General features: G+C 53.1%; 5 protein-coding genes across 5 annotated transcripts; all 5 read left to right on the top strand.

Annotated features, from left to right (window-relative positions):
• Window positions 1-901: 901 nt before the first annotated feature.
• On the top strand, window positions 902-2,131 carry LOC121462233 (elongin-A3 member D-like). The gene has a single exon (XM_041673715.1). The coding sequence runs from the start codon at window positions 902-904 to the stop codon at window positions 2,129-2,131; it is 1,230 nt and encodes a 409-aa protein (XP_041529649.1).
• A 2,553-nt stretch (window positions 2,132-4,684) lies between these two features.
• On the top strand, window positions 4,685-5,914 carry LOC121462232 (elongin-A3-like). The gene has a single exon (XM_041673713.1). The coding sequence runs from the start codon at window positions 4,685-4,687 to the stop codon at window positions 5,912-5,914; it is 1,230 nt and encodes a 409-aa protein (XP_041529647.1).
• A 2,539-nt stretch (window positions 5,915-8,453) lies between these two features.
• LOC121462231 (elongin-A3 member D-like) lies at window positions 8,454-9,683 on the top strand. Its single transcript, XM_041673712.1, has one exon. It carries the CDS (start codon window positions 8,454-8,456, stop codon window positions 9,681-9,683), a length of 1,230 nt encoding a protein of 409 aa, XP_041529646.1.
• Window positions 9,684-12,234: 2,551 nt separating this feature from the next.
• Window positions 12,235-13,455, top strand: LOC121462230 (elongin-A3-like). Its single transcript, XM_041673711.1, has one exon. It carries the CDS (start codon window positions 12,235-12,237, stop codon window positions 13,453-13,455), a length of 1,221 nt encoding a protein of 406 aa, XP_041529645.1.
• A 2,556-nt stretch (window positions 13,456-16,011) lies between these two features.
• On the top strand, window positions 16,012-17,241 carry LOC121462228 (elongin-A3 member D-like). Its single transcript, XM_041673710.1, has one exon. The coding sequence runs from the start codon at window positions 16,012-16,014 to the stop codon at window positions 17,239-17,241; it is 1,230 nt and encodes a 409-aa protein (XP_041529644.1).
• Window positions 17,242-18,427: the final 1,186 nt, after the last annotated feature.

Here is an 18,427-nt window from a genome sequence, read left to right as displayed (position 1 = left end):
GACAAGGAGGGACAAACAGAAAGAGAGAGAATGAATTGGAATAACAGGATAAATTTGGAAATAAAGAGCCACAGGTCAAGTGGGAAAGCACAATGAAAAGTGGTGGTGTCCAGGGTACTTGTATATGCACCTGCTTTAGCCATCTTTGTGCAACTGGCCTGTGGGGCAAGCATTACAAGTTGGGGGAAGAAGGAGACTGCCTGTTCTGCTTGACAGTTGATGGAACACAAGTCTTGTGAACTTCAAGGTCAGCAAGGAAAAGCTCTTGCCTTAATGAGGCTCAGGTGAGGTGCCACCCTAGCCATTTTGCATTGCCCAGAAACAGGCAGGAGATGGGATTCCATCCTTTTCTTGTTCCTGCTGTGTGAGTGTGTAAATGCATGGGGGGGGGCATTCCCCACTGTTGATCTGACTTGCTGGAGAGTCAGCAGATGTGTGACAGACCAGAGGACTTAAAGAGGCTCCCAAGTGTTAGGGCTCAGCAGTAAGTGTGTGTGCGGCGGTGGGGGGTGGGGGTGGGGGAGAGATGGAGTGAGGGGGGCAGACTTCAGTGGCCATGGGGTTTTGGGAAGCAGGGGGAGGCAGGCAGGAGCTGAAGAGTGGGCGTGTCTAGCGGAGCTGTAAGCAGGAAAAGGGCGTGTCCAGGAGAAGCAGCCTAGGCTGCTGGTTGGTTGGGCAGGTGTGAGGACGCTTTCCCCACCCACCAGCTTCCAATAAAGGTGAGCAGAGCAGCCCTGCACAGAGGTGAAAGAGAGGCAGCTGACAGTAGGGCCAGCCCAGAGGTCCTGGGTCCTGTCCTCTGCCTGCAGAGTGCTAAGCGCGTCCCCAGGCAGGGTTCTAGAGCACTGGAGGGAGCGTGCTGCTTTCGCTTGCCCCCGAAGGTCCAGTCCCCACATTGGAGATGGAGGGGTCCGCCAAGCATCTAAAAGCCCTGCGGAAGTTGCGGGAGCGCCTGCACACAGAGACAGAGCCAGACAAACTCTACAAAACCCTGAAGGAACTCTCTTCAGTGCCCATCCTGTGCGACACCCTGGCGGAGATTGGCTTCAGGCAGACCATCGAGCTGCTGAGGAGAGAGCAGCTCCTGTTCCCCTTTGCCAAGGACTTTGCCTCCAAGTGGTCAGAGAGGTCACCCTTGGAGCGCCAGGCCGAGGCGGAGCCACAGGACCTTGCCTTGCAGATGAGACTGACAAGAGAGCAGGCACCCCGAAAGCCCGCAGCAGAGGACAAGGCGCATGAGCCTGCTGCTTCTCGGGCACGTGCGGGAGATGCCAGAGAGGTCGTGGGGGGCAGCAGGAGGAGCCCACAGAGGAACCCGGACTCGTACCCGGCCGGTTCTTTCGAGGCTTGCCTCAACTATGACTGCCCTTCTTCTTCCCGGACACTGCGTCTGGGCAAGGGGAAGAAGAGGAAACGCCCCTGGAAAGCTGAGGCCCAGAGTGGTGGAGCCAAGGTTCCTCGGAGCCAGTCTCCAAACTGCAAGGAGCAGAGTCTCCTGCCTGCCAGTCGCTTTCCAGAGCTGAGCTCCAGTCGCCAAGCCTGCTTGCCCCCGGATGGCCAGGACTCTTCTTCCTTGCAGAGCGAGCAAGAAGCCGCCCCTTGGGCCTGCAGGGTGAACTCGAAAACCCCAGTCTGTTCGGGTCGCGTCCCTGGCCCTCGTCTCCTGCCCAAACTGCACCAAGGGTGCCTTGCTAAGCCCAACTGCTCCAGCCAACCGGCAGAGGCACAAGAGGAGGTGTGCAGGCCCCAGATCTGCCATGGCCAGAAGACTCAGGCCCAGGCTGAGAGGCAGACACACCTCCAGCAGCAGGAGGCCCGCGAGCTCATGCTGCAAGGCCTGAGAGAGCGCATCCAAAGGGCCCAAGCCAAGAAGAGCCAAGCTCTCCAGACCCAGATGATCCCCTTCCCTGCCCATGTCGCCAGCCAAAGCCAGCAGGCTGCCTCTGGACACGCAAGGGGAGGGGGAGCCCCCTCCAAAGAGAACAATCTTCCTGGAGCCTTGGCCCCTGGCCCACAGCAGAGGGCTCCCTGCCTGCCCTTGGGCCCCAGCAACAAGACCCAGCTGAAGAAAAGCGCCCCTCTCATGGCCAAGTCCCTCAGAGATTACAAGAACAGGTATTCTAGGAGGTGAACTGAGGATGCTCTCTGCCCCGGGATTGCTGGCAACTGCTCACTCAGGAGCAGATCTGCTCTCTCCCCTCTCTTACAACAGGCAAGCCCAATAGCCAGCTCAGGATTGCCAAATGATCCCTTGCTCCTAACTCATGGCTGCTCTCTTCCCAGAGAAGCCTGGACAGCCACCTCCAATCCCCAGGGACCCACCCAACTCCAAATCCAGCCAGGCCCCAAGAGCCAACTCAGGTTCAACCTCTTTGGGAGTGCCTTAGATCTCATAGCCAACAGACCATGGCTTCCCAGGGGAATCACTCCACTTTGGAAATTCCCCAACACCCAACTGTCTGCTAGCCAAGGACTCAAGTGCTCAAGGCCTTGGCTTCAAAGCAAAGAAAGAGGAGCCCCAAGACCTCAGACCTTTGCCTTTAGCTTCCTTTGGGACCCTTTTGCAGACAGACGCACTGAACGTCTTCATTCACACCTGCAGTGAATTTTCAATCAAGACTGGATAGATGGATGTTGATTTCAGCCTCTCCTCAACTCCCCCGCCACACCCTTCGGGAGTGGCGGCCCCACCCTTGAAAGAACTATTCCTTGACCTGGGACACTTCACAGCCAGCCTCTTGCTGGCCTTGGACATGACTCAGTCCCCTCAGCTTTGACACCTTAGACATTTTTCCATGTCGCCATACAAGCCGTGTCGACTGTGAAAGCACACAACTAGCACCAGAGGGTTTTGTTTGAACACACGTGTGGATGTAGGATTGGGGCAGTCCTCTTCTTATGCAAAGGGGCTCCTATACCTTTCTCTCTAAATATGGATATTTATTTATTTATTTATCTATCTATTTATTTATTTATTTTAAGAAGTATACATATCGTAATAAAGATTGAGCATATCGATACATAGATCCTTGGCGTCTAAGTTTATTCATAATTTCTAGATTCTGTTACATCTAGAGAGGGGAGAGAGAGAGAGAGAGAGAGAGAGAGAGAGAGAGAGAGGCCCAAATATAGATTTATATAAAGACAAAAATACATAGACTTTTGGACACCTAGGAACATAAATAATTGATACACAATCTATGATGAAAATTCGGCATGCAGGCATGTATGCATGCACTCCCCAAGAACCAAAAGGTAAAATTGAAAGAAGAGTGTCTAAATCTAAATAAAAACAAAGACACCGGAAATCAATGTCAAAAACAAAACTTAAAAGGAAAATGTGCATCTGTGTGTGTGCGCGTTTATTTGAATGTGCTTGTGTGTGTGTGTGTGTGTGTGTGTGTGTGTGTTTTCTATTCAGTAGACAAATAGGGAGGACATATTTTCCAAGGGTTGAGAACCCCGCAGATTGTATCCCGTTAGGGAATGATAACAGGTGTGAAGAAAACAGCCTTAGTCCCACTCTTTTGAGAAGTCCTGGATTTCAAGGTCCCAGTGTCCAAGCACTCAAAACCTGTAGAGATAAACAGAGTTGTGTTTAGCAGAGTATAACAAAGTTTTGAGAATAAGAGAAAGGAGGACAACTGGAAGATGTGATGTACCGAATGGGTGGTAGAAACGCTTAACGTGTCTACCTGTGTGTTTGTTTGTGTGTGTGCGCGCGCTCGAGTGTGCTTAGGAGAGACAATGAGGACAAAAGGAGAAGAGCCAGGCAGCCAGCCAGACAAGGAGGGACAAACAGAAAGAGAGAGAATGAATTGGAATAACAGGATAAATTTGGAAATAAAGAGCCACAGGTCAAGTGGGAAAGCACAATGAAAAGTGGTGGTGTCCAGGGTACTTGTATATGCACCTGCTTTAGCCATCTTTGTGCAACTGGCCTGTGGGGCAAGCATTACAAGTTGGGGGAAGAAGGAGACTGCCTGTTCTGCTTGACAGTTGATGGAACACAAGTCTTGTGAACTTCAAGGTCAGCAAGGAAAAGCTCTTGCCTTAATGAGGCTCAGGTGAGGTGCCACCCTAGCCATTTTGCATTGCCCAGAAACAGGCAGGAGATGGGATTCCATCCTTTTCTTGTTCCTGCTGTGTGAGTGTGTAAATGCATGGGGGGGGGCATTCCCCACTGTTGATCTGACTTGCTGGAGAGTCAGCAGATGTGTGACAGACCAGAGGACTTAAAGAGGCTCCCAAGTGTTAGGGCTCAGCAGTAAGTGTGTGTGCGGCGGTGGGGGGTGGGGGTGGGGGAGAGATGGAGTGAGGGGGGCAGACTTCAGTGGCCATGGGGTTTTGGGAAGCAGGGGGAGGCAGGCAGGAGCTGAAGAGTGGGCGTGTCTAGCGGAGCTGTAAGCAGGAAAAGGGCGTGTCCAGGAGAAGCAGCCTAGGCTGCTGGTTGGTTGGGCAGGTGTGAGGACGCTTTCCCCACCCACCAGCTTCCAATAAAGGTGAGCAGAGCAGCCCTGCACAGAGGTGAAAGAGAGGCAGCTGACAGTAGGGCCAGCCCAGAGGTCCTGGGTCCTGTCCTCTGCCTGCAGAGTGCTAAGCGCGTCCCCAGGCAGGGTTCTAGAGCACTGGAGGGAGCGTGCTGCTTTCGCTTGCCCCCGAAGGTCCAGTCCCCACATTGGAGATGGAGGGGTCCGCCAAGCACCTAAAAGCCCTGCGGAAGTTGCGGGAGCGCCTGCACACAGAGACAGAGCCAGACAAACTCTACAAAACCCTGAAGGAACTCTCTTCAGTGCCCATCCTGTGCGACACCCTGGCGGAGATTGGCTTCAGGCAGACCATCGAGCTGCTGAGGAGAGAGCAGCTCCTGTTCCCCTTTGCCAAGGACTTTGCCTCCAAGTGGTCAGAGAGGTCACCCTTGGAGCGCCAGGCCGAGGCGGAGCCACAGGACCTTGCCTTGCAGATGAGACTGACAAGAGAGCAGGCACCCCGAAAGCCCGCAGCAGAGGACAAGGCGCATGAGCCTGCTGCTTCTCGGGCACGTGCGGGAGATGCCAGAGAGGTCGTGGGGGGCAGCAGGAGGAGCTCACAGAGGAACCCGGACTCGTACCCGGCCGGTTCTTTCGAGGCTTGCCTCAACTATGACTGCCCTTCTTCTTCCCGGACACTGCGTCTGGGCAAGGGGAAGAAGAGGAAACGCCCCTGGAAAGCTGAGGCCCAGAGTGGTGGAGCCAAGGTTCCTCGGAGCCAGTCTCCAAACTGCAAGGAGCAGAGTCTCCTGCCTGCCAGTCGCTTTCCAGAGCTGAGCTCCAGTCGCCAAGCCTGCTTGCCCCCGGATGGCCAGGACTCTTCTTCCTTGCAGAGCGAGCAAGAAGCCGCCCCTTGGGCCTGCAGGGTGAACTCGAAAACCCCAGTCTGTTCGGGTCGCGTCCCTGGCCCTCGTCTCCTGCCCAAACTGCACCAAGGGTGCCTTGCTAAGCCCAACTGCTCCAGCCAACCGGCAGAGGCACAAGAGGAGGTGTGCAGGCCCCAGATCTGCCATGGCCAGAAGACTCAGGCCCAGGCTGAGAGGCAGACACACCTCCAGCAGCAGGAGGCCCGCGAGCTCATGCTGCAAGGCCTGAGAGAGCGCATCCAAAGGGCCCAAGCCAAGAAGAGCCAAGCTCTCCAGACCCAGATGATCCCCTTCCCTGCCCATGTCGCCAGCCAAAGCCAGCAGGCTGCCTCTGGACACGCAAGGGGAGGGGGAGCCCCCTCCAAAGAGAACAATCTTCCTGGAGCCTTGGCCCCTGGCCCACAGCAGAGGGCTCCCTGCCTGCCCTTGGGCCCCAGCAACAAGACCCAGCTGAAGAAAAGCGCCCCTCTCATGGCCAAGTCCCTCAGAGATTACAAGAACAGGTATTCTAGGAGGTGAACTGAGGATGCTCTCTGCCCCGGGATTGCTGGCAACTGCTCACTCAGGAGCAGATCTGCTCTCTCCCCTCTCTTACAACAGGCAAGCCCAATAGCCAGCTCAGGATTGCCAAATGATCCCTTGCTCCTAACTCATGGCTGCTCTCTTCCCAGAGAAGCCTGGACAGCCACCTCCAATCCCCAGGGACCCACCCAACTCCAAATCCAGCCAGGCCCCAAGAGCCAACTCAGGTTCAACCTCTTTGGGAGTGCCTTAGATCTCATAGCCAACAGACCATGGCTTCCCAGGGGAATCACTCCACTTTGGAAATTCCCCAACACCCAACTGTCTGCTAGCCAAGGACTCAAGTGCTCAAGGCCTTGGCTTCAAAGCAAAGAAAGAGGAGCCCCAAGACCTCAGACCTTTGCCTTTAGCTTCCTTTGGGACCCTTTTGCAGACAGACGCACTGAACGTCTTCATTCACACCTGCAGTGAATTTTCAATCAAGACTGGATAGATGGATGTTGATTTCAGCCTCTCCTCAACTCCCCCGCCACACCCTTCGGGAGTGGCGGCCCCACCCTTGAAAGAACTATTCCTTGACCTGGGACACTTCACAGCCAGCCTCTTGCTGGCCTTGGACATGACTCAGTCCCCTCAGCTTTGACACCTTAGACATTTTTCCATGTCGCCATACAAGCCGTGTCGACTGTGAAAGCACACAACTAGCACCAGAGGGTTTTGTTTGAACACACGTGTGGATGTAGGATTGGGGCAGTCCTCTTCTTATGCAAAGGGGCTCCTATACCTTTCTCTCTAAATATGGATATTTATTTATTTATTTATCTATCTATTTATTTATTTATTTTAAGAAGTATACATATCGTAATAAAGATTGAGCATATCGATACATAGATCCTTGGCGTCTAAGTTTATTCATAATTTCTAGATTCTGTTACATCTAGAGAGGGGAGAGAGAGAGAGAGAGAGAGAGAGAGAGAGAGAGAGGCCCAAATATAGATTTATATAAAGACAAAAATACATAGACTTTTGGACACCTAGGAACATAAATAATTGATACACAATCTATGATGAAAATTCGGCATGCAGGCATGTATGCATGCACTCCCCAAGAACCAAAAGGTAAAATTGAAAGAAGAGTGTCTAAATCTAAATAAAAACAAAGACACCGGAAATCAATGTCAAAAACAAAACTTAAAAGGAAAATGTGCATCTGTGTGTGTGCGCGTTTATTTGAATGTGCTTGTGTGTGTGTGTGTGTGTGTTTTCTATTCAGTAGACAAATAGGGAGGACATATTTTCCAAGGGTTGAGAACCCCGCAGATTGTATCCCGTTAGGGAATGATAACAGGTGTGAAGAAAACAGCCTTAGTCCCACTCTTTTGAGAAGTCCTGGATTTCAAGGTCCCAGTGTCCAAGCACTCAAAACCTGTAGAGATAAACAGAGTTGTGTTTAGCAGAGTATAACAAAGTTTTGAGAATAAGAGAAAGGAGGACAACTGGAAGATGTGATGTACCGAATGGGTGGTAGAAACGCTTAACGTGTCTACCTGTGTGTGTGTTTGTGTGTGTGCGCGCGCTCGAGTGTGCTTAGGAGAGACAATGAGGACAAAAGGAGAAGAGCCAGGCAGCCAGCCAGACAAGGAGGGACAAACAGAAAGAGAGAGAATGAATTGGAATAACAGGATAAATTTGGAAATAAAGAGCCACAGGTCAAGTGGGAAAGCACAATGAAAAGTGGTGGTGTCCAGGGTACTTGTATATGCACCTGCTTTAGCCATCTTTGTGCAACTGGCCTGTGGGGCAAGCATTACAAGTTGGGGGAAGAAGGAGACTGCCTGTTCTGCTTGACAGTTGATGGAACACAAGTCTTGTGAACTTCAAGGTCAGCAAGGAAAAGCTCTTGCCTTAATGAGGCTCAGGTGAGGTGCCACCCTAGCCATTTTGCATTGCCCAGAAACAGGCAGGAGATGGGATTCCATCCTTTTCTTGTTCCTGCTGTGTGAGTGTGTAAATGCATGGGGGGGGGCATTCCCCACTGTTGATCTGACTTGCTGGAGAGTCAGCAGATGTGTGACAGACCAGAGGACTTAAAGAGGCTCCCAAGTGTTAGGGCTCAGCAGTAAGTGTGTGTGCGGCGGTGGGGGGTGGGGGTGGGGGAGAGATGGAGTGAGGGGGGCAGACTTCAGTGGCCATGGGGTTTTGGGAAGCAGGGGGAGGCAGGCAGGAGCTGAAGAGTGGGCGTGTCTAGCGGAGCTGTAAGCAGGAAAAGGGCGTGTCCAGGAGAAGCAGCCTAGGCTGCTGGTTGGTTGGGCAGGTGTGAGGACGCTTTCCCCACCCACCAGCTTCCAATAAAGGTGAGCAGAGCAGCCCTGCACAGAGGTGAAAGAGAGGCAGCTGACAGTAGGGCCAGCCCAGAGGTCCTGGGTCCTGTCCTCTGCCTGCAGAGTGCTAAGCGCGTCCCCAGGCAGGGTTCTAGAGCACTGGAGGGAGCGTGCTGCTTTCGCTTGCCCCCGAAGGTCCAGTCCCCACATTGGAGATGGAGGGGTCCGCCAAGCACCTAAAAGCCCTGCGGAAGTTGCGGGAGCGCCTGCACACAGAGACAGAGCCAGACAAACTCTACAAAACCCTGAAGGAACTCTCTTCAGTGCCCATCCTGTGCGACACCCTGGCGGAGATTGGCTTCAGGCAGACCATCGAGCTGCTGAGGAGAGAGCAGCTCCTGTTCCCCTTTGCCAAGGACTTTGCCTCCAAGTGGTCAGAGAGGTCACCCTTGGAGCGCCAGGCCGAGGCGGAGCCACAGGACCTTGCCTTGCAGATGAGACTGACAAGAGAGCAGGCACCCCGAAAGCCCGCAGCAGAGGACAAGGCGCATGAGCCTGCTGCTTCTCGGGCACGTGCGGGAGATGCCAGAGAGGTCGTGGGGGGCAGCAGGAGGAGCCCACAGAGGAACCCGGACTCGTACCCGGCCGGTTCTTTCGAGGCTTGCCTCAACTATGACTGCCCTTCTTCTTCCCGGACACTGCGTCTGGGCAAGGGGAAGAAGAGGAAACGCCCCTGGAAAGCTGAGGCCCAGAGTGGTGGAGCCAAGGTTCCTCGGAGCCAGTCTCCAAACTGCAAGGAGCAGAGTCTCCTGCCTGCCAGTCGCTTTCCAGAGCTGAGCTCCAGTCGCCAAGCCTGCTTGCCCCCGGATGGCCAGGACTCTTCTTCCTTGCAGAGCGAGCAAGAAGCCGCCCCTTGGGCCTGCAGGGTGAACTCGAAAACCCCAGTCTGTTCGGGTCGCGTCCCTGGCCCTCGTCTCCTGCCCAAACTGCACCAAGGGTGCCTTGCTAAGCCCAACTGCTCCAGCCAACCGGCAGAGGCACAAGAGGAGGTGTGCAGGCCCCAGATCTGCCATGGCCAGAAGACTCAGGCCCAGGCTGAGAGGCAGACACACCTCCAGCAGCAGGAGGCCCGCGAGCTCATGCTGCAAGGCCTGAGAGAGCGCATCCAAAGGGCCCAAGCCAAGAAGAGCCAAGCTCTCCAGACCCAGATGATCCCCTTCCCTGCCCATGTCGCCAGCCAAAGCCAGCAGGCTGCCTCTGGACACGCAAGGGGAGGGGGAGCCCCCTCCAAAGAGAACAATCTTCCTGGAGCCTTGGCCCCTGGCCCACAGCAGAGGGCTCCCTGCCTGCCCTTGGGCCCCAGCAACAAGACCCAGCTGAAGAAAAGCGCCCCTCTCATGGCCAAGTCCCTCAGAGATTACAAGAACAGGTATTCTAGGAGGTGAACTGAGGATGCTCTCTGCCCCGGGATTGCTGGCAACTGCTCACTCAGGAGCAGATCTGCTCTCTCCCCTCTCTTACAACAGGCAAGCCCAATAGCCAGCTCAGGATTGCCAAATGATCCCTTGCTCCTAACTCATGGCTGCTCTCTTCCCAGAGAAGCCTGGACAGCCACCTCCAATCCCCAGGGACCCACCCAACTCCAAATCCAGCCAGGCCCCAAGAGCCAACTCAGGTTCAACCTCTTTGGGAGTGCCTTAGATCTCATAGCCAACAGACCATGGCTTCCCAGGGGAATCACTCCACTTTGGAAATTCCCCAACACCCAACTGTCTGCTAGCCAAGGACTCAAGTGCTCAAGGCCTTGGCTTCAAAGCAAAGAAAGAGGAGCCCCAAGACCTCAGACCTTTGCCTTTAGCTTCCTTTGGGACCCTTTTGCAGACAGACGCACTGAACGTCTTCATTCACACCTGCAGTGAATTTTCAATCAAGACTGGATAGATGGATGTTGATTTCAGCCTCTCCTCAACTCCCCCGCCACACCCTTCGGGAGTGGCGGCCCCACCCTTGAAAGAACTATTCCTTGACCTGGGACACTTCACAGCCAGCCTCTTGCTGGCCTTGGACATGACTCAGTCCCCTCAGCTTTGACACCTTAGACATTTTTCCATGTCGCCATACAAGCCGTGTCGACTGTGAAAGCACACAACTAGCACCAGAGGGTTTTGTTTGAACACACGTGTGGATGTAGGATTGGGGCAGTCCTCTTCTTATGCAAAGGGGCTCCTATACCTTTCTCTCTAAATATGGATATTTATTTATTTATTTATCTATCTATTTATTTATTTATTTTAAGAAGTATACATATCGTAATAAAGATTGAGCATATCGATACATAGATCCTTGGCGTCTAAGTTTATTCATAATTTCTAGATTCTGTTACATCTAGAGAGGGGAGAGAGAGAGAGAGAGAGAGAGAGAGAGAGAGAGAGAGAGGCCCAAATATAGATTTATATAAAGACAAAAATACATAGACTTTTGGACACCTAGGAACATAAATAATTGATACACAATCTATGATGAAAATTCGGCATGCAGGCATGTATGCATGCACTCCCCAAGAACCAAAAGGTAAAATTGAAAGAAGAGTGTCTAAATCTAAATAAAAACAAAGACACCGGAAATCAATGTCAAAAACAAAACTTAAAAGGAAAATGTGCATCTGTGTGTGTGCGCGTTTATTTGAATGTGCTTGTGTGTGTGTGTGTGTGTGTGTGTGTGTTTTCTATTCAGTAGACAAATAGGGAGGACATATTTTCCAAGGGTTGAGAACCCCGCAGATTGTATCCCGTTAGGGAATGATAACAGGTGTGAAGAAAACAGCCTTAGTCCCACTCTTTTGAGAAGTCCTGGATTTCAAGGTCCCAGTGTCCAAGCACTCAAAACCTGTAGAGATAAACAGAGTTGTGTTTAGCAGAGTATAACAAAGTTTTGAGAATAAGAGAAAGGAGGACAACTGGAAGATGTGATGTACCGAATGGGTGGTAGAAACGCTTAACGTGTCTACCTGTGTGTGTGTTTGTGTGTGTGCGCGCGCTCGAGTGTGCTTAGGAGAGACAATGAGGACAAAAGGAGAAGAGCCAGGCAGCCAGCCAGACAAGGAGGGACAAACAGAAAGAGAGAGAATGAATTGGAATAACAGGATAAATTTGGAAATAAAGAGCCACAGGTCAAGTGGGAAAGCACAATGAAAAGTGGTGGTGTCCAGGGTACTTGTATATGCACCTGCTTTAGCCATCTTTGTGCAACTGGGCTGTGGGGCAAGCATTACAAGTTGGGGGAAGAAGGAGACTGCCTGTTCTGCTTGACAGTTGATGGAACACAAGTCTTGTGAACTTCAAGGTCAGCAAGGAAAAGCTCTTGCCTTAATGAGGCTCAGGTGAGGTGCCACCCTAGCCATTTTGCATTGCCCAGAAACAGGCAGGAGATGGGATTCCATCCTTTTCTTGTTCCTGCTGTGTGAGTGTGTAAATGCATGGGGGGGGGCATTCCCCACTGTTGATCTGACTTGCTGGAGAGTCAGCAGATGTGTGACAGACCAGAGGACTTAAAGAGGCTCCCAAGTGTTAGGGCTCAGCAGTAAGTGTGTGTGCGGCGGTGGGGGGTGGGGGTGGGGGAGAGATGGAGTGAGGGGGGCAGACTTCAGTGGCCATGGGGTTTTGGGAAGCAGGGGGAGGCAGGCAGGAGCTGAAGAGTGGGCGTGTCTAGCGGAGCTGTAAGCAGGAAAAGGGCGTGTCCAGGAGAAGCAGCCTAGGCTGCTGGTTGGTTGGGCAGGTGTGAGGACGCTTTCCCCACCCACCAGCTTCCAATAAAGGTGAGCAGAGCAGCCCTGCCCAGAGGTGAAAGAGAGGCAGCTGACAGTGGGGCCAGCCCAGAGGTCCTGGGTCCTGTCCTCTGCCTGCAGAGTGCTAAGCGCGTCCCCAGGCAGGGTTCTAGAGCACTGGAGGGAGCGTGCTGCTTTCGCTTGCCCCCGAAGGTCCAGTCCCCACATTGGAGATGGAGGGGTCCGCCAAGCACCTAAAAGCCCTGCGGAAGTTGCGGGAGCGCCTGCACACAGAGACAGAGCCAGACAAACTCTACAAAACCCTGAAGGAACTCTCTTCAGTGCCCATCCTGTGCGACACCCTGGCGGAGATTGGCTTCAGGCAGACCATCGAGCTGCTGAGGAGAGAGCAGCTCCTGTTCCCCTTTGCCAAGGACTTTGCCTCCAAGTGGTCAGAGAGGTCACCCTTGGAGCGCCAGGCCGAGGCGGAGCCACAGGACCTTGCCTTGCAGATGAGACTGACAAGAGAGCAGGCACCCCGAAAGCCCGCAGCAGAGGACAAGGCGCATGAGCCTGCTGCACGTGCGGGAGATGCCAGAGAGGTCGTGGGGGGCAGCAGGAGGAGCCCACAGAGGAACCCGGACTCGTACCCGGCCGGTTCTTTCGAGGCTTGCCTCAACTATGACTGCCCTTCTTCTTCCGGGACACTGCGTCTGGGCAAGGGGAAGAAGAGGAAACGCCCCTGGAAAGCTGAGGCCCAGAGTGGTGGAGCCAAGGTTCCTCGGAGCCAGTCTCCAAACTGCAAGGAGCAGAGTCTCCTGCCTGCCAGTCGCTTTCCAGAGCTGAGCTCCAGTCGCCAAGCCTGCTTGCCCCCGGATGGCCAGGACTCTTCTTCCTTGCAGAGCGAGCAAGAAGCCGCCCCTTGGGCCTGCAGGGTGAACTCGAAAACCCCAGTCTGTTCGGGTCGCGTCCCTGGCCCTCGTCTCCTGCCCAAACTGCACCAAGGGTGCCTTGCTAAGCCCAACTGCTCCAGCCAACCGGCAGAGGCACAAGAGGAGGTGTGCAGGCCCCAGATCTGCCATGGCCAGAAGACTCAGGCCCAGGCTGAGAGGCAGACACACCTCCAGCAGCAGGAGGCCCGCGAGCTCATGCTGCAAGGCCTGAGAGAGCGCATCCAAAGGGCCCAAGCCAAGAAGAGCCAAGCTCTCCAGACCCAGATGATCCCCTTCCCTGCCCATGTCGCCAGCCAAAGCCAGCAGGCTGCCTCTGGACACGCAAGGGGAGGGGGAGCCCCCTCCAAAGAGAACAATCTTCCTGGAGCCTTGGCCCCTGGCCCACAGCAGAGGGCTCCCTGCCTGCCCTTGGGCCCCAGCAACAAGACCCAGCTGAAGAAAAGCGCCCCTCTCATGGCCAAGTCCCTCAGAGATTACAAGAACAGGTATTCTAGGAGGTGAACTGAGGATGCTCTCTGCCCCGGGATTGCTGGCAACTGCTCACTCAGGAGCAGATCTGCTCTCTCCCCTCTCTTACAACAGGCAAGCCCAATAGCCAGCTCAGGATTGCCAAATGATCCCTTGCTCCTAACTCATGGCTGCTCTCTTCCCAGAGAAGCCTGGACAGCCACCTCCAATCCCCAGGGACCCACCCAACTCCAAATCCAGCCAGGCCCCAAGAGCCAACTCAGGTTCAACCTCTTTGGGAGTGCCTTAGATCTCATAGCCAACAGACCATGGCTTCCCAGGGGAATCACTCCACTTTGGAAATTCCCCAACACCCAACTGTCTGCTAGCCAAGGACTCAAGTGCTCAAGGCCTTGGCTTCAAAGCAAAGAAAGAGGAGCCCCAAGACCTCAGACCTTTGCCTTTAGCTTCCTTTGGGACCCTTTTGCAGACAGACGCACTGAACGTCTTCATTCACACCTGCAGTGAATTTTCAATCAAGACTGGATAGATGGATGTTGATTTCAGCCTCTCCTCAACTCCCCCGCCACACCCTTCGGGAGTGGCGGCCCCACCCTTGAAAGAACTATTCCTTGACCTGGGACACTTCACAGCCAGCCTCTTGCTGGCCTTGGACATGACTCAGTCCCCTCAGCTTTGACACCTTAGACATTTTTCCATGTCGCCATACAAGCCGTGTCGACTGTGAAAGCACACAACTAGCACCAGAGGGTTTTGTTTGAACACACGTGTGGATGTAGGATTGGGGCAGTCCTCTTCTTATGCAAAGGGGCTCCTATACCTTTCTCTCTAAATATGGATATTTATTTATTTATTTATCTATCTATTTATTTATTTATTTTAAGAAGTATACATATCGTAATAAAGATTGAGCATATCGATACATAGATCCTTGGCGTCTAAGTTTATTCATAATTTCTAGATTCTGTTACATCTAGAGAGGGGAGAGAGAGAGAGAGAGAGAGAGAGAGAGAGAGAGAGAGAGAGGCCCAAATATAGATTTATATAAAGACAAAAATACATAGACTTTTGGACACCTAGGAACATAAATAATTGATACACAATCTATGATGAAAATTCGGCATGCAGGCATGTATGCATGCACTCCCCAAGAACCAAAAGGTAAAATTGAAAGAAGAGTGTCTAAATCTAAATAAAAACAAAGACACCGGAAATCAATGTCAAAAACAAAACTTAAAAGGAAAATGTGCATCTGTGTGTGTGCGCGTTTATTTGAATGTGCTTGTGTGTGTGTGTGTGTGTGTGTGTGTGTGTTTTCTATTCAGTAGACAAATAGGGAGGACATATTTTCCAAGGGTTGAGAACCCCGCAGATTGTATCCCGTTAGGGAATGATAACAGGTGTGAAGAAAACAGCCTTAGTCCCACTCTTTTGAGAAGTCCTGGATTTCAAGGTCCCAGTGTCCAAGCACTCAAAACCTGTAGAGATAAACAGAGTTGTGTTTAGCAGAGTATAACAAAGTTTTGAGAATAAGAGAAAGGAGGACAACTGGAAGATGTGATGTACCGAATGGGTGGTAGAAACGCTTAACGTGTCTACCTGTGTGTGTGTTTGTGTGTGTGCGCGCGCTCGAGTGTGCTTAGGAGAGACAATGAGGACAAAAGGAGAAGAGCCAGGCAGCCAGCCAGACAAGGAGGGACAAACAGAAAGAGAGAGAATGAATTGGAATAACAGGATAAATTTGGAAATAAAGAGCCACAGGTCAAGTGGGAAAGCACAATGAAAAGTGGTGGTGTCCAGGGTACTTGTATATGCACCTGCTTTAGCCATCTTTGTGCAACTGGCCTGTGGGGCAAGCATTACAAGTTGGGGGAAGAAGGAGACTGCCTGTTCTGCTTGACAGTTGATGGAACACAAGTCTTGTGAACTTCAAGGTCAGCAAGGAAAAGCTCTTGCCTTAATGAGGCTCAGGTGAGGTGCCACCCTAGCCATTTTGCATTGCCCAGAAACAGGCAGGAGATGGGATTCCATCCTTTTCTTGTTCCTGCTGTGTGAGTGTGTAAATGCATGGGGGGGGGGCATTCCCCACTGTTGATCTGACTTGCTGGAGAGTCAGCAGATGTGTGACAGACCAGAGGACTTAAAGAGGCTCCCAAGTGTTAGGGCTCAGCAGTAAGTGTGTGTGCGGCGGTGGGGGGTGGGGGTGGGGGAGAGATGGAGTGAGGGGGGCAGACTTCAGTGGCCATGGGGTTTTGGGAAGCAGGGGGAGGCAGGCAGGAGCTGAAGAGTGGGCGTGTCTAGCGGAGCTGTAAGCAGGAAAAGGGAGTGTCCAGGAGAAGCAGCCTAGGCTGCTGGTTGGTTGGGCAGGTGTGAGGACGCTTTCCCCACCCACCAGCTTCCAATAAAGGTGAGCAGAGCAGCCCTGCACAGAGGTGAAAGAGAGGCAGCTGACAGTGGGGCCAGCCCAGAGGTCCTGGGTCCTGTCCTCTGCCTGCAGAGTGCTAAGCGCGTCCCCAGGCAGGGTTCTAGAGCACTGGAGGGAGCGTGCTGCTTTCGCTTGCCCCCGAAGGTCCAGTCCCCACATTGGAGATGGAGGGGTCCGCCAAGCACCTAAAAGCCCTGCGGAAGTTGCGGGAGCGCCTGCACACAGAGACAGAGCCAGACAAACTCTACAAAACCCTGAAGGAACTCTCTTCAGTGCCCATCCTGTGCGACACCCTGGCGGAGATTGGCTTCAGGCAGACCATCGAGCTGCTGAGGAGAGAGCAGCTCCTGTTCCCCTTTGCCAAGGACTTTGCCTCCAAGTGGTCAGAGAGGTCACCCTTGGAGCGCCAGGCCGAGGCGGAGCCACAGGACCTTGCCTTGCAGATGAGACTGACAAGAGAGCAGGCACCCCGAAAGCCCGCAGCAGAGGACAAGGCGCATGAGCCTGCTGCTTCTCGGGCACGTGCGGGAGATGCCAGAGAGGTCGTGGGGGGCAGCAGGAGGAGCCCACAGAGGAACCCGGACTCGTACCCGGCCGGTTCTTTCGAGGCTTGCCTCAACTATGACTGCCCTTCTTCTTCCCGGACACTGCGTCTGGGCAAGGGGAAGAAGAGGAAACGCCCCTGGAAAGCTGAGGCCCAGAGTGGTGGAGCCAAGGTTCCTCGGAGCCAGTCTCCAAACTGCAAGGAGCAGAGTCTCCTGCCTGCCAGTCGCTTTCCAGAGCTGAGCTCCAGTCGCCAAGCCTGCTTGCCCCCGGATGGCCAGGACTCTTCTTCCATGCAGAGCGAGCAAGAAGCCGCCCCTTGGGCCTGCAGGGTGAACTCGAAAACCCCAGTCTGTTCGGGTCGCGTCCCTGGCCCTCGTCTCCTGCCCAAACTGCACCAAGGGTGCCTTGCTAAGCCCAACTGCTCCAGCCAACCGGCAGAGGCACAAGAGGAGGTGTGCAGGCCCCAGATCTGCCATGGCCAGAAGACTCAGGCCCAGGCTGAGAGGCAGACACACCTCCAGCAGCAGGAGGCCCGCGAGCTCATGCTGCAAGGCCTGAGAGAGCGCATCCAAAGGGCCCAAGCCAAGAAGAGCCAAGCTCTCCAGACCCAGATGATCCCCTTCCCTGCCCATGTCGCCAGCCAAAGCCAGCAGGCTGCCTCTGGACACGCAGGGGGAGGGGGAGCCCCCTCCAAAGAGAACAATCTTCCTGGAGCCTTGGCCCCTGGCCCACAGCAGAGGGCTCCCTGCCTGCCCTTGGGCCCCAGCAACAAGACCCAGCTGAAGAAAAGCGCCCCTCTCATGGCCAAGTCCCTCAGAGATTACAAGAACAGGTATTCTAGGAGGTGAACTGAGGATGCTCTCTGCCCCGGGATTGCTGGCAACTGCTCACTCAGGAGCAGATCTGCTCTCTCCCCTCTCTTACAACAGGCAAGCCCAATAGCCAGCTCAGGATTGCCAAATGATCCCTTGCTCCTAACTCATGGCTGCTCTCTTCCCAGAGAAGCCTGGACAGCCACCTCCAATCCCCAGGGACCCACCCAACTCCAAATCCAGCCAGGCCCCAAGAGCCAACTCAGGTTCAACCTCTTTGGGAGTGCCTTAGATCTCATAGCCAACAGACCATGGCTTCCCAGGGGAATCACTCCACTTTGGAAATTCCCCAACACCCAACTGTCTGCTAGCCAAGGACTCAAGTGCTCAAGGCCTTGGCTTCAAAGCAAAGAAAGAGGAGCCCCAAGACCTCAGACCTTTGCCTTTAGCTTCCTTTGGGACCCTTTTGCAGACAGACGCACTGAACGTCTTCATTCACACCTGCAGTGAATTTTCAATCAAGACTGGATAGATGGATGTTGATTTCAGCCTCTCCTCAACTCCCCCGCCACACCCTTCGGGAGTGGCGGCCCCACCCTTGAAAGAACTATTCCTTGACCTGGGACACTTCACAGCCAGCCTCTTGCTGGCCTTGGACATGACTCAGTCCCCTCAGCTTTGACACCTTAGACATTTTTCCATGTCGCCATACAAGCCGTGTCGACTGTGAAAGCACACAACTAGCACCAGAGGGTTTTGTTTGAACACACGTGTGGATGTAGGATTGGGGCAGTCCTCTTCTTATGCAAAGGGGCTCCTATACCTTTCTCTCTAAATATGGATATTTATTTATTTATTTATCTATCTATTTATTTATTTATTTTAAGAAGTATACATATCGTAATAAAGATTGAGCATATCGATACATAGATCCTTGGCGTCTAAGTTTATTCATAATTTCTAGATTCTGTTACATCTAGAGAGGGGAGAGAGAGAGAGAGAGAGAGAGAGAGAGAGAGAGGCCCAAATATAGATTTATATAAAGACAAAAATACATAGACTTTTGGACACCTAGGAACATAAATAATTGATACACAATCTATGATGAAAATTCGGCATGCAGGCATGTATGCATGCACTCCCCAAGAACCAAAAGGTAAAATTGAAAGAAGAGTGTCTAAATCTAAATAAAAACAAAGACACCGGAAATCAATGTCAAAAA

This window comes from Microtus oregoni, unplaced genomic scaffold (genome assembly GCF_018167655.1).
Source record: "Microtus oregoni isolate MIOR12 unplaced genomic scaffold, Mior012 000024F_ref0000369, whole genome shotgun sequence".
NCBI classification, from domain to species: domain Eukaryota; kingdom Metazoa; phylum Chordata; class Mammalia; order Rodentia; family Cricetidae; genus Microtus; species Microtus oregoni.
This window is presented reverse-complemented; position numbering and strand designations above follow the sequence as displayed.